We start from the raw sequence: 15,686 nt of genomic DNA, 5'->3' as shown, positions 1-15,686 counted from the left end.
CCTGCCTGGCAAGCACAAGGTCGTGAGTTTGGTTCCCGGTACCGGAGAAAAACCAAAAAAAAAAAAAAAAAAGTCCATGTTATACTCCAGGAAGTTGGACTAAGTGAAGGAGTGCTGGGCGGAAGAAAGGACTGGATGGAATCATGGGTAGGAATAACATTTTTGTACCTAGCTCGCTGACTTGATCCTTTTGGTTTCCTTACTTCCTTTCTCATTTTTTTCCATAAATTCTGGGCACCTACCTCACCATTGCTACTACTGATTGCCAAGTGATCCCTGGTGCTTGCAATAGTGCTATTGAGCCGGTCATCCCAAAGTGGCTCCCTGAGGAAGGGCTCTTTCTCTTCCTAAAGGGGCCCTAACACACAAGGAGATGTCATAGTCAAACCGACAGCAGGTTTTGCAGATGGCGCAACATGCCTCACGTAACAGATTTTTCAACAGCACTCATCCAGGTCCTGGATCCTGCCTCAGCCCCTCCCTGTCCACAGTAACAGAACTATTCCCTCTGCAACCTTCTGAGTATTCACTCAGCTGTGAGATGCTTGAAGCAGTAGCGGGATGGGGGCTTAGCTATCATTATTTACAGAGTATGCTTTAAATTCTTTTGATGTAACATGAGTAGATACCAATAAAGTATACAAAAACACTTCTATGAAAAGAACTTTGCAAAATAATTAGAGACTAACAATGATTAGTATACTGTGTATCAAGATCTTAAAAGAATGGGCAAAATGTTAGAGCACAAATTTTAAGTACCCCTCTCACAAAGAAGAAACAAACAAATAAAAGGACAGATACTTCTTTTCAATGAACACAAAGAAACCAGTAATATAAGTGAAACAAATTAGCATATATCCTAACATATTTTTAAAACAATGGAATAGATAATTTGGGAAATTACTTGAACTTCTCCCTACTTCCTATTTATCTACTCTCTCTTGCACGCTCTCTCTCTATACATATATATGTTATAGATATATAGATATGTTTTTTGATATATATATATTAAAAATGAGCAACAGAAATGAATACATACTACTCAGAAGAAATATAAGTGGCCAATAAATAAATGAAAAAATATTCAACATCTCTTGGCATGAGAGAATTGCAAATTAAAACAACACTGAGATCCCATCTTATTCCAGGAAGAATGGCTATCATTAAAAAAACTCAAATAATAAATACTGGCAAGGATGTAAGGAAAAAGGAACCCTTCTACACTGTTGGTGGGAATGTAAAATAGTACAACCACTATGGAGAGTCCTCAAAAAATCTAAACTAGAAACTTTATTTGAGCCACCTATTCCCCTTATGGCCATCTTCCTGAAAGAAGGACACCATATTACAGTGATCTGTGCATACCCATGTCTACAGCAGCACGATTCACAAGAGCTAAATCTTGGAAATTGGCATAAATGTCCCTCAACAGATAAGTGGATAACAAAGATGTGGAGTACACAATGGAGCACTACTCCGCTATAAGGAAGGAGAAACTCGAGTATATGTGGGAAAATGGATGCACCTTTGCGACATAATTTTAAGTGAAATAAATCAGACATACAAGCTTCAGTATCACACTATTTCTCTAATACAAGAAACACAAAATATAAATAAGGAGCAAAGTAAAAGATAGAAAGTAAGGAACTAGGGAGACAGATCTTTTTTCAGCTGGAAAGGACTAAGAAATGAAGGGAAGGGAGTAAGATGGAAGGGAATAAAAAATAATTAAGAGGTGTTATGTACATTTATGCCAGCTCCCCACAAGGGATGTAATCATTATATACAGCAAATATGCTAGTAAGAATAAAAATTGATAAAAAAAACTTTATGAAAAAATAACGTTTTAAATGAATGACATCTCAGCTGAGTTCTAGATTTTACAAATTTTTCTAATTTTGAAGAGGCTTGAGAGCTTTTAGACTGAAAAAAAACTTTTATGAAAATATAAAATGTTTTAAATGAAGAGCGTCTGAGAATGGTGAAAATAAGGCTGAGAAGATCATTGTCGAGCTCCCTACGAGGAACTGGTCATGTTTTAGCAGCAAAATAAGGTAAACAGCCTTGAGAACTAAAGTAAATCCTTCTGTTCCTTAAAAACATATTTGGGATTCCCAAAAATGACACCTCCTGTGCAGGACACAGAGAGCCCAGCTCTCACTCTCAGAAGGAAGATTCGTTTTTTATTTTGCTCTAGAGACTTTATTCCTATCACAAGAGCTACTCCTGTCAGTGTTACTGGCTGTGCTGACGGCTCTTGGACTGGATTTTCTTTTGTAGGCATTTTTTCCGTTGTAAAAGGCTGAAGAGGCATCTCTGTTCATATAGGAGAGTCAGGTCTCTGACCCTGGTGTCTTCAGCAGGTGTGAGAGTGCCCGGAGGTGTCTGGAGATGAGGACTCTGTTGACGAACCTGTGGAAGCCAAAGAGATTGCAGCACCATCCAAGGTTGCCAGAGACAGCAGCCGCCTGACCGTAGCTGCGGTTGTGTTACACACCTCACACAGCGGGTCTGGACACAGCAATTGTCGAAAGTGCGTGGTGTCATAATGCTGGCCTAGGGGGCTGCAGGAGACAGAAAGTACAAAGATCCATCCAGGACCAGCACAAGGAAGGAAGACCTCCTGTCCTCCTAGGGGTGGGGCTACTGTTGCCTGCTCCCTACTTCCCAGGGCCCCACATCTATGACTTTATGAAACATTTCACAGCTTCTGTGCAAGGCCTTCCTCCATGTACCAGGCACCACCAGCACAGCTACCCCTCCTATGATTAGCAAAGGCTGCACTCAATCCCTTGGTGCATAGAAAGTGTGAACAAAGGAACCAGGGGAGAAATGAAAAGAGCACCCACCTTTTGAGAACAGAAAGCAACTTCCTCCCCTCGTCTACTTCTCTCTGGCAAATTCTCCTACCTGGAATGGTTAGACAGTAAGTTATATGCAATCAAGACAAATCACAGAGATCACGCAGGAATCTCTTTCTGGGATACACAATATTAAATTCAGAAAGTCACAAAAACTGGTAGACACAATGGTCAAAGATGATATGAAGAACGTTCATGTGAGTATGGCTTTATTTATAAAGTACCTTCACATATATAATCCAGTGGAAAGTTCAGAACAACCCTATGAAATGCAGAGGTCACGTGAGTCTGAGCACCCAGGAAGAAATTACTTTGCACGATATCTGGAGTCAGAAGATTTGACTCCAAAGCAACCAAGTGTTCTTCCTGGGCATCTCACGCAGTCACCTGTAAGGCAGCACCCACTGCCCAGGCCCATCACTTCTCCATAGCCTTGGTGGCATAGCCAGGACTCTAAGAGGTGCCTCAGCTGTGACTGCCTACCTGTGCTTCTCTCCTTTCTAGCAGCTGACATCCTCAGAGGTCATGGATTTGGGAGCTCATGAGAGGAATAAGAGGAATCATCCTTGGAGAGGTCATGGTAAGTAGGAAGAAACCTACCTTGAAATGTTCTACCTCTCCTCCTCCTGTTGGATCTCCCATGTTGCTGAGAACAAACAAACAAAGAAAAATAGAATAAAGGGTTGGGAAAAGGTTCTATTACTCCTCTTTTTAGGAAGCTCAGACTTTCGTTATCCAAGAATAAGGTAATTTCCATTTTAACTTGTAGATGTTTTCATCCTGTTTATCATTATTTAATGGTGATCGGTATTTTTTTTGTTTCTCCTTCTTTGAAAAACTCAGTGGAAGAGTGTTATGGATGGTGTCTAAATGTTCCCCCAAAGCCTCATGCAGTCATGGGGGTAGCTTTTTAGAGGTAGCTGAATCTACAGTGTGTGGTGCCGGGATCAGGATATGTGATTAGTAAAAATCTGCTGATGAGTGTGGCATAGTTCTGACTAGAATTAATGGTGTGAGTGCTGCACCGCCTAGAGTAGGTATCCTGCATACTATATAAGGGACAGAAAAAGACGTATCCCTCCCACTTTTGTAGCTTTTGCTATCTTGTGAGCACCATGAACTGTTTCTCTTCATCAGTGGCCCTCTGCCACGCCACCCTGTCTTTGAGTCAGCTGATTATGGACTGAAACCACTATAAATTGTGAGCTAACTGAACTTTTCCTCCTTTAACTTTGAGTGTTGGGTATTTTGTCTTAGCAACAAGAGAAAAAAGTAACTGAGACAAAGAGTTTGTCTGATGTTCTCAGTCAGAACTCCTCTTCTCGAGGAGCACATGCAGCCTGAAGCTGATAGTCACATCTGTGGGCCCTCAGATGACAGTGTTTTGGGGACAGAGCTCATATTCCAGCTCTGTTCAGATACTCTCTGAGGTTGGTAATGCTCTCCTAATAGCTCAACAGGAATGAAGGCTTTGCAAAGGACACCTGATGTGGGAATGGCGCTCATGATCAGGGTTAGGACAGACTATTCTTCTTCACTGTGAGGACCTGATAACGGCCCTGCACAGAAAATCTATGAACCTGAGGTCTCCCTAAAGTTGCTTTCTCTGAGTTCTTTATATGTTCTCAATAGTAATCCTTTGTCTGAGGAACAACTGGCAAACATTTTTCCCATACTGTAGGCTGTCTCTTTACTTTGTTGGTGGTTTCTCTTGCTGTGCAATAGTTCTTTAATAAGATGAGATCCCAGTTGTTGATTCTTTGTGATAGTTTCTGTGAGATCAGGGTTTTATTCATAAAGTCTTAGGGCTGGGGATATAGCTCAGTGGTATAAGTACCTGCCTGGCAAGCACAAGGTCCTGAGTTTGATTCTCAGTACCAAAAATAAAAAAATAAAGTCTTTGCCTATACCAATGTCTTCAGTATGGTAAAAAAAACCAACCCACTCAGGCCTCCCTTCTGTCTCTCTTTTCTGCTCTTTAAAAAAATGATAAGATGTCTAAATATATCTGGAGTTGTTTCTGAGTCTTCTAGTCTGTTCCATTGATCCTCAGGTCTTTTTTTTTTTTTTTGCTAGTATCATGCTGTTTTTACCACAGTAGCTTTATACTATAATTTCAAGGCAGGGACTGTGATGCCCCCTGCCTTGCCTTTGTTGCCCACAATTGCTTTTGCTATTTATTCTAGGTCTCTTCTGGTTCCAAATGAATTTTAAGATTTCTTTCTCTAATTCTGTGACATATGCTATTGGAATTTTGATCAGAATTGCATTAAATCTGTATACGTGTTTTTGAAGTATAGCCCTTGAGTGAACAGCCATGAGAAAAGTCTCATGTTTCTGACAGGAAGAGACCAAAGATGTCCATTTTGGACTTATGTATCTTGATCATTCTCCATAGTAGAAGGGAACATCTGTAGCGGAGCCTTAGCCCACATGAGAGAAGGGAGTTACTTAACTCTAGCTCTTTCTAGCTTTCCAGTCTCACCAAAATTGCAGGGAAGAAACCTAGAAACAGTGGTGAACAACACAGTCCAGTAAAGGTGAGATTTAGTCACATCTTCACCTCTGCACCTCACCACCACATTGAAAGGGGACCAGGTATAGGACTTCAAAGAGCTGCAGCATAAGCTGAGCATGATAGTGCAAGACTGTAATCTCTGCAGCAGAGGAGGCAGGGACAGGAGGATTGCAATTTCTAGCCCAATCTGGGCAACTTAGTGATAACCATCACCCTGTTCCAACATTAAAAACATAAAAAAGGTTGGATATGTAGCTAGTGTGAAGACTCTGGATGAAATCCCCAGTACTACAAACAAAAAGAAAAAAAAGTTTATATACTCTGTACTTAAGGAAGATCTTAAGGACTGAGGGAAAGCTATAGACACTAGAGGAGACATAAGTAAGGTCAATAGAGGAAATTGCAACTTCTGTCAGGTATAGCTACAGCAAGCATTAAATGCATTCGTTTCCTAGTGAGATTAACATAAATCTTGGTACTAAAGAACTATGAGCCGTGGATCCTATTACCCCATACATCATGCATGGCTTGCAACAGCAACAGAGGACTTCTGGGAAGATGGCAGAGTGGTGAGCAGCAGAGAAAGAGCCTGTCTGAGATTTGGTGTCCAGACACTGGATTACAACAATGTGAGGAGGAGAAGGAGGGAAGTAGGCCCTGGGAACCAGGAAGGATCTCAAATGAGAACTGAAGCCCACAGGGAGAGTGAAGAGAGAGACTTCAATGAATGAGGAGAAAGTGGCAGGTGGCACTTTCTTCGTGAGCCCAGACTGTGTGGGAGGGACAGCTTGAACCTGCAGACACACAGTGACTATTGCCAACCCCACCCCCAGGGGCCTCCACAGAGAAAAGCACCAGTGGAATGGAGCAGTGGACCGGACAGATTGCAGTGACTGGTGAGTTATTCGGGTTCAGATGTTGCCCAGGTGAGGGCAAATGGCCAGGAGCCATCTTGGAGAAGGGCCAGCTGAGCTTGAAACTCAGAGCAACAGTTGGATCCATCTAGCAGCTCCCAGTGTTGGGCGGGATAAGTGAGCCATGTTCTAGTCAGCAGGAAGTCAGGGAGCAGAGTTTGAGCTGGAGTGGGTGGGGTGCATGGACTACCGCAGGCTGAATGGGTCTGGTTCCAGCTTCACAGCCAGAAACCAGCCTGAACTTCAGTGGGACTAAGAGTGCACGCTCACTGGCATTATCCAGTACCCCATGGTGAGGCTACAGCGGGCTTGCTGGGACTAATCAACTCAGATCTGGACACTGCCTGCCCATATTCTACCACTGACAGCAGAGACCGCACCTTGAAGTGGACGTTTTTTCTTCTTTTTTTTCTCTTTCTTTCTTTTTTTTTTTTTTTTCTTGAATGCTTGTTCTTTTCATATGAGTGTGAACATGTTTTCTACTTTTTTCTTGTTGTTCTGTTTTGTTTTGCTCTTGTTATTATTTCTTCCTTCTTTCACTCCTGTCTTCCTCTTTAGTTTCCCAAAGCTTGAGGGACCTTCCTTTGTCCTCCAGCCTTACTTCTAATCTCTTCCTCTTCTTCTGTTTCTATTTTCCCCAAAACCCTTTTAAATTTTCTCCTCTGAGGGTAAAATCATTATATTAAGGACTTATTTACTACATATAATTTTCTGGTTCATTTTATATTTTGTTATGTAACCATATATCTAGTTCATACAGTTAAAGGTGGCAAATTAATAGTTACTTTAATTTGTCATTTTTAAGGCTGTGTTTGATGGTATTATTATTGCTGATTGTACCATTCTAGCTAAAGTGACATAATTGTTCTAATCAGATGTTCTTCCTGGTATACCAAGACTGAGAATGCTTAAGACTCATAAAAATACTACAGGCCAGGGGCTAAGAACCAGGGGTTGGGCCAAGTAGGCAGCAACTTTTCATCCCCAATAAATTGAACAGGGAGGATCTTGCAACAGACTCAAAACTCAAAAGGCAGCTACACCTGGAAAATGTCTATGAGAAGTCGTCATTTCCTAAGGATTATAAATACTAGCAGTAAAGCTACTTGTCATAGGCAATTTACAAGCATCAACCCAGGAATTAAATTCTTAAAAATGAGAAGACACTTAAATAAGATGCAACCCCAGACATCCAGTTCACCAAAGGCAAACCCAGGGGGCAATCAGGTAGAACAATCTAAAAGCCACCCTCCTGGACTCTGATGTAGTAACAGCAGAAGTAACAAAGCAGATGAATAACACTCTAGAAAAAAAGTCAAACCAGAAATAATTTCTCAGATAACTACAGAAATGTTGATCACAATAAAAAATAGGTTTAGTGACTGTAGAACAGATATAGATAAAAAAAATAGCAGAACTTAGGAAAACAATGGAAACCATGGAAACCCAACATAGGAAAAAAAAATGGAATCCATGAAACAGATATCCAGGAGATTAAAAATTCATTCAAAGTATACACGGCATAATGAGCCAAGGTGAAGACAGAATCTCAGATGTAGAAGACAGCATTGTGGCTAGCAAATGTGAAAAGAAAGATTTCTTAGAAATAGGAAGAGACCACAAGAAATCAATTCAGCAGCTGCTAGACGATACAGAGAATTACATCTATGCCAAACCAACTGCCAACATCATACTAAATGGACAAAAACTAAAATCTTTAGGTTTAAAATCAGGAACAAGACAAGGATGTCTACTGTCACCACTCTTATTCAATATAGTTCTAGAAACAGTCACCAGAGCAATTACACAAGAGAAAGAAATAAAAGGAATAAGGATAGGAAAGGAAGAAGTTAAATTATCATTTGCGGATAACATGATACTTTCCATAGAAGACCCCCAAAGCACTTGTAGATTTAATGACCAGATTCAGTAGTGTAGCTGGATACAAAGTCAATGCTCAGAAATCAATAGCATCCTTATACATAAATAACAAAGTCACTGAGTGAGAAAGTATGGAAACAACACCTTTGAAAATAGCCTCTATAATGGTTTGTGTATGGATGTCCCCCCAAGGTCTCATGCAGTCATGGGGGGTGGGCTTTGCTGAGGTGGCTAAATCTACAGTTTGTGATTGGTTCATTGTCTAGTGCTGGGATTGAGGGTGTGAGTGCTATACCCACCCCAAGGCAGGTAGCCTGAATACAATATAAGGGAGGGAAAGAGGCTTGCTCCTGTTCCTCCCCGCTTTTGCTCTTGTTGCTCTTGCTGTCATACACCACCATGAACTGTTGTGCTTCTGCCATGCCACCCTGCCTTGGAGTCAGCCAATTATGGACTGAAACCTCTACAAACTGTGAGCTAAATAAACCTTTCCTCCTTTAGTTTTGGGCAACAGGTATTTGGTCTCAGCAATGAGAGAAAAGTAACTAAGACAGCATCTAAAAAGATGAAGTACCTAGGAATCTGTTATGATTTGGGGGCTTATTGCAAAGGAGAACAATATAATATAGGACACATATTTTATAAGATTATTTATAATAGTCACCAAAGAATCATACATAAGAAAGTGTAGGAAATCTGTCCACACACTCAAGACCAAAGAATCCAGCTGAGGGCCTGGATTCCATGATAATGTCCTGCATGAGTTCAGCTGAAGACCTGGAGCTCATAACGATGCCTCCCATGAGTCCAACTTGAAGCCAAGAGCCCATAACAATATCTCATGCAGGCCTGTTTCACGGATCTGCGCTGCAAAGGCCCAAAGGTTAGCAGTGGACTCTAGAAAGTCTTTGCCAGTGGGATGAAGGATCTGTGCTAACAGGCTGAGGGATCTGCACTGGAACCAGGAAGTGATGCTCAAAGTAAGAACCAGAGCTCCCCCGAAAAGTACCACAGCCATCCTCAGCAACAGTGAGGTCCCAAGCTCCTCCAGTGATCAGGATTGCTGAGTTCCCATCAGGAAAACCAACATGACAAGCTTCTCCAGGAGACTGAGCAGTGCACCATCTTCCCCTCTGGAGTCAGGAAGCAATACTCGGAGTGAGGACCAGAGCTCCCCCAAAGTGAATCAAAGCCATTCTCAGCAACAAGGTCCCGAGCTCCTCGGAGGGTGAAGACAGCCAAGTTTATCAGGAGGGCCAGCATGACAAGCTTTTCTAAGAAAACCAACAGCTCCTTACATCTTCTCTCCACTTCCAACAGGCTCCTAGTAGCTTCTACCAGCTCCCAACAGCTTTTACCAGCTCCCAACAGCATTCCCCTTCTTCCTCTCCAGTTCTGCCTCTTATGCTGCTGGCAACAATCCTCAGGTGGGCCTCCCATACTCAGCACCACACTTATTAAGTTCATCAGGGTGTTACAAGTTGCCCACCAGTTGTCAATCCACCACAGAATCAATCTAATGAAGAAAGTAAATGAACTTTACATTGAAAACTACAGTACTCTGAAAAAAGAGATGAAAGAGTATATAAGAAAATGGCAAGATACTGATTGTTCTTGGGTAGGAAGAACTGATATAGTGAAAACGGCAATACTCCAAAATTGTTATACAGATTTAATGCAATCCTGATCACAATTTCAGCAGCATATCTCACAGAAATAGAGAAAACAATCCAGAATTCATTTGGAACCAGAAGAGACCTAGAATAGTGAAGGCAAGTCTAGGCAACAAGGGCAAAGCTGGGGGCATTACACTCCCTGACATGAAAATATACTACAAAACTACTGTGATAAAAACCAGCATAGTACTGGCAAAAAAAAGCAGACCTGGATCAATGGAACAGATTAGAAGATGCAGAAACAACACCAAACACACTTAGTCACCTTATCTTTGACAAAGAAGCCAAACACCTTCACTGCAAGAAAGATAGCCTCTTTAATAAATGGTGCTGGAAAAGCTGGCTTTCCACATGCTGAAGATTAAAAGTTGACCCATATCTTTCATCATCCACTAAACTAAAATAAAAAAGGTCAAAGATCTAAATATTAAAACAGAAATATTAAATCGGCTGAAAGATTTAATTGATGTAGGCAAAGACTTTATAAACAAAACCTCAGCTGCACAGGAACTATCACAAAGAGTCAACAACTGAGATCTCATCTTACTAAAAAGTGTTTACACAGCAAGAATAAACATCCAGCAGAGTGCACAGACAACCCAGAGAGTGGGAGAAAATTTTTGCCAGCTGTTCCCCAGATAAAGGACTACTGCCTAGAATATATAAAGAAATCAAAAAATCAGATGCCCCAAATTTAAAGACAGTCCAAAAATGGCCATCTGAAATGAACAGACAGTTCTCAGCTGAAGAGGTAGAAACAGCAAATAGTATAAAAAAGATGTTCAACATCACTGCACAATCTAGAGACTCAAATTAAAATAATGCTGAGATTCCATCTCACTCCAGAAAGGATGGCTATTATTAAGAAATCAACCAACAACAAATGCTTGCAGGGGTGTGGGGAAAAGGAAGACTTCTCTACTGCTGGTGGGAGTGTAGGCTGGTGCAACTAATATGGAAATCAGTGTGGAGATTCTTCAAACTAGGACCAGAGGTCCCACTGGACCCAGCTGTTCCCCTTCTTAGTATTTTTCCAAAAGAATTAAAAGTATCATACCACAGCAATATATGCATACCTACGTTTTCATCACATATACCATTATAAACCTTTACATACGAGTAATTATTTCAAATTTGAATGCATTAAATTCTCCCATCAAAAGACATACAATAGCTGAATGGACTTAACAATGATCCAATTCTATGCTGCCTATAAGACACTTTAGCTTTAAGAACACAGATAGTCTGAAAAGGAAGGAATGGAAAGAGGTACTCCATGAAAATGTTAACCAAAATAAGACAAAGGTGGCTGTTCATGGCTTGTATCTAGATGCTCTTCCAAGTCTCATGGGCTTACAGGTAGGGCTTTTGGGAGGTGGCTGAATGGGTAGGGTTTTGGGGAGGTGTGTGATGTTGGATTAAGATGGTGATAACTAAATTGGTTTAGCATAATTCTGGGTGTGGATAATGCGAAGGTCCACTTAATATGTGGTGTAGCCTGGATGGAATATAAAGGGAGGCCTACTGCTGCTGCTTGCTGATTGCTGGTTGCTGTTTGCTGCCTGGCCTGCCATGGACTGTTTCTCCTCCACTATGCCCATTTGCCATGGTGCCATGCCTTGGAGCCAGGTGACTATGGACTGAAATCTCTACAAAAGCTATATAAATCTTTCCTCCTTTAACTTGTGGATCTCAGGTATTTTGCCCCAGTGATGAGAAAAGTAACTAAAACAGTGACTCTATTTATATCAGACAAAAGAAAATTTATATATATTCAAAGGAAATGAAACCAGATCATCATAGAGATATCTGCAACCCTTGTTCATTGCAGTGTTATTCACAATAGACAAGATGTGGACAAATCTACGTGCTCATAAAGGAATTGTGATAATCTGTACAGCTAGCTGTATCATATTTTAAAAAGGAGACCCTGCACTAGGAACTACATGGATGAACCTAGAGGACATTATTCTAGGTCTAACATGACAAACACAGAAAGAAAAATGCTGCATGATGTCTTGTGCATATGGAATCTCTTTTAAAAAAAATTTCAATAAGTAGAATAGGACAGAGGTTACCAAGGTGTGATGGGTGGAAATGGGAAGACAAGGGGCAAGGGTACTAAGAAGCATGTGGTATACCTCAAATATATACAAGTAAAACTATACAAAATATCATTGCAATAAAAAACAAAAATCCCATTTAAAATCACATGAAACAAAAGAAAGGAAGCTAAAAAGTATGGTGGACCATCTGGACAACGGCTCTCCTTTAAAGAAGAGCATTTGGCCCTACCTCCATGTATTGATATGTACAAAGCTGGCTGAACATTTCCTTATTCCCCTCAATAGGCTTTAAGCAAAGCAAATAGGTCCAGCCAGGTGCTGAGGTGTAGTCTTTAAAGCAATGTGACAGGTCAGTGATGCTCCGCCCTCAGCTCCTGAGCTAGGCCTAGTGAAGCCACGCTGTCAGCTGAGAATGAGCCTGCAGAAAAGAGGCTGTAACTTCTCAGGCCATGGCTTACACATCAGAACTGAAGCACTGACCCCAAAACACCAGATACTGCCCCAATCTGTGATCTGCAGATTATTCTCTGTGCATATTGCAGAGGTGATTTCAGGCCTCAGCACTCATGTACTTCCCACCACTCTCACTGTCACTCATCCCCAAGCCACTCCCCTCTACACAAATTAGTAAAACCCGGGTTCAGCCCTGGGTCATGGTCTTTGTTTCAGTTAGCCATTGTTCTAGCTGGACTTAGGACCCCCTTGGCTCCCCACAACTACAGATATGCATTAGTGTCTTTATTCTCGCCATGGATTGCACTGGACATGGTAGATTGGAATTAACTTATTGGAATTCCAATAACTTTTCTCTGGGATTACAAATGTAAACTTCCTGGACCACAACGAGGTGTGGAAGGGCTTTCTATAAAAAGAACAGATGCAATGAATAAGAAACCATTACAGACCTGATCCATATTAACCCAATTGTATAATAATCAATTTAAAAATGAATGATTAAAATTCGTCAACCAAAAGACAGAACTTCAGAGAGACTGATGTATAATGTAGTATTTTAGAAGATAGTAATTTTAAATATACAGACACAGAAAAAATAAAGGGGTTAACAAAACCAGCCATAGTCATAGTAACTTCACAGCTGGGCATGGTAGCACATGCCTGTAATCCCAGCACAAGGGAGACTCAAGCAGAAGGATTGTCTCAAGCTCAAGACCAGCCTGGGCTACAAAGTGACTTCAAATCAGCATGAACTACACAGCAAGAAACTGTGCCTCAAAAAGCAAAGTATAATTCAGTTTTTGTGTTTTTTTGAGGAATTGAACTCAGGACCTGCACTTGCCAGGCAGGAGCTTATGCCTCTGAGCTATATCTCTGGCCCTATGCAAAGTATAATTCAGAAAAAGCAAAATTATCAGGGATGAAGGTGACATCACTTAATCACAAAGGGGTCTGTCCTCCAAGAAAACGTAACAGTCCTTAAGGTGTGTACATTTACCAACAGAGTGTCAAAATGTATGAGACAGAAACTGGTAGAAATGCAGAGTCATGCATTTATGCTACTTTTGGAAACGTTGAGTCTCAATCAGTAATCGATAGGTTCAGCAGACAGAAAATCAGTAAAATATATTTGACCTGAATATCACCATATATTAACTTGATTCCATGGATATTTATCCAATACTTTACCCAACAATACCAAAATAGACATTCTTCTCAAGCTGACATGGAGAATTCACCAAGATACAACATGGTCGAGGCCACAAATTGTACCTTAACAAATATAAAAGCATAGAGCTGGGCATGCTGGCGCACACCTGAAATCCCAGCCCTTGAGAGGGTGAGGCAGGATTGTCAAGGTCAGCCTGGGTGAGTTCAAAGACAGCCTAAACTATATAGGGATACCCTGTTTCAAACAAAAAACAAAACAACAGCAGCAACAACAAAATATTATGAACATATGGATCAAATATTTTATTTTATTTTTGGGGGGAGGGGTTGTTTTGTTTTGTTTTGTTTTCCGGTACTGGGAATCGAACTCACGATGTTGCGCTTGCCAGGCAGGCGCTGTGCCACTGAGCTAAATCCCCAGCTCCCAGATCAAATATTTTAAACTAAATAAAAATGAAAACACCACTTATGATATGGGGTGCAGCAAAAGCCGTGCTTACAGTGACATTTAAAGCCTTGAACTGCATATATTAGAAAACAAGAAAGATCTACAATATCTAAGCCTATCTGGCATACTTACATGATGGAGTTCTCTCTGATGACAAAATACTGGGGAGCATGCATTTGTCTTCAGATAGCACAAAGACAGAAGGAGGAACCCCAACCCACAGAAGCAGTCAAGGACAGGGATACCCAGGAAATCAAACTGGAGTTCATCCATTCCACCAAGAGGCTCCTCAGACAGTGGTGGTGGTGCTCATCATCAGAAGCTGAACACTGACAGTGCACATTCCAGACCATGGTTCCAGGCTCACATCACAGAGGTTTAGCGCACAGCAGAGGTTCTGGAGGAGGGGGAGGGGTGCCGTGGGAGATGCGTCCACAGACCAGCTGATCCATCCAGGACCCTGGGGCCCTTTAGGTCCCTATATCTTTCTCTCCAACTCCACCTTTATTGTATAACATATGTCGACTTCACTGACCTTTTCTCCTTATTCCAACAGTTTGCTAGGTGTTTTGGGAGGCTTTTACTTCTTAGTAATCTCCCTTTGGATTGCACACAATTTTTGAAAGTCTGTTGTGCCCAAGGAGTTACACCTCAAGATCTACTCTCTCCTCACCTGCAGCTTCCCCACTTACACAGTGTTTTGTTCACTTTTATAAAACCAGAAATATACTCCACCGTCACTCACCCCCTTCCCACACATATAGTTCCTCAAAATAATATTTACTGAAAGCTGTTAGAGGGTGGAATACCCCATACCAAGGGCACAAGAGGGAGAAAAGGGATTTTTCCTCATCCAGGAAAAACAACTTGAACATCTTCTAGCAGTTCTTTTCTCCAGAATCTCTTAGACTGTTCTGTCCATAAAGCCTCTCAAATCTACCCTTTTCTACCCACGTAGCACCCCACGCAGCTGCTTCCTCATTCTCTACCTAACCCCCTCTTCTTCTTCCCGTTGTTAATTCTATCTGGACTTCATGGAGCATTTGTGCTACCCACAACCCACACAGCCACGCCCATCCTGATTGAGGGAGTAGGCTTCCTAATATCATCATCTTGAAAGAGCATAATTGAAATTATATATAGCAAAAACTTTCATATTTAATAGTAGATAATGGTTACTTCTGTGGAAGTATTTGTGAAGTTTATTCCCATCTACTTTCAAATTTTTCACAAAGATTCTGATTACCTCCTCTATATTTTTTAAAACAAGATCTCAATCTTGTGTGGGGTACACAGTACCTGTATTTATTTTATTTATTTATTTATTTATTTATTTATTCATTTAATTTTATTTTTTTTTGGTTTTTCTCCAGTACCGGGAACCGAACTCATGACCTTGTGCTTGCCAGGCAGGCGCATTGCCGCTGAGCTAAATCCCCAGCCCTCCTGTATTTATTTTATCTCACCAAATGATCTAGTCACTTATAGTCTTTAAAACTTCATTATTTAGATGATAAACTACCATTTCCTGACATTGCTTGTTTATGTTTCCTCAGTGGACCTGAGGACTCTGCCCTGGCTACTTTCCATATAATAGTTTACTAATAATGATAACCCCTTTCTTCACCTCCACTGTCCACCTAACGCAAGTCCGCCTTCTCTCATCTACCTTCCTTGGCTACAGCAGATCTCTATT

General features: G+C 41.1%; 1 protein-coding gene across 1 annotated transcript; it reads right to left on the bottom strand.

The window, feature by feature from the left end:
- Nucleotides 1–2,163: 2,163 nt before the first annotated feature.
- Nucleotides 2,164–14,351, bottom strand: LOC102007148 (putative spermatogenesis-associated protein 31D4). Its single transcript, XM_005388673.2, has 5 exons — nt 14,123–14,351; nt 3,462–3,507; nt 2,850–2,910; nt 2,498–2,564; nt 2,164–2,412 (listed from the first exon to the last, which is right to left on the bottom strand). Exons 1-5 carry the CDS (start codon nt 14,261–14,263, stop codon nt 2,236–2,238), a joined length of 492 nt encoding a protein of 163 aa, XP_005388730.1. The 5' UTR covers nt 14,264–14,351; the 3' UTR covers nt 2,164–2,235.
- Nucleotides 14,352–15,686: the final 1,335 nt, after the last annotated feature.

The sequence above is a fragment of the Chinchilla lanigera genome, unplaced genomic scaffold (assembly GCF_000276665.1).
Source record: "Chinchilla lanigera isolate Chin_1 unplaced genomic scaffold, ChiLan1.0 scaffold00033, whole genome shotgun sequence".
Taxonomy (NCBI): Eukaryota; Metazoa; Chordata; class Mammalia; order Rodentia; family Chinchillidae; genus Chinchilla; species Chinchilla lanigera.
This window is presented reverse-complemented; position numbering and strand designations above follow the sequence as displayed.

Coding starts and splice junctions, on each gene's coding strand:
- LOC102007148 (XM_005388673.2), bottom strand. CDS start 14,263: ATGGATGAACTCCAGTTTGATTTCCTGGGTATCCCTGTCCTTGACTGC. Junction 2,911..3,461: donor GAGAGGTAGAACATTTCAAG/GTAGGTTTCTTC, acceptor TAACCATTCCAG/GTAGGAGAATTTGCCAGAGA. Junction 2,565..2,849: donor TTGCTTTCTGTTCTCAAAAG/GTGGGTGCTCTT, acceptor TGTCTCCTGCAG/CCCCCTAGGCCAGCATTATG.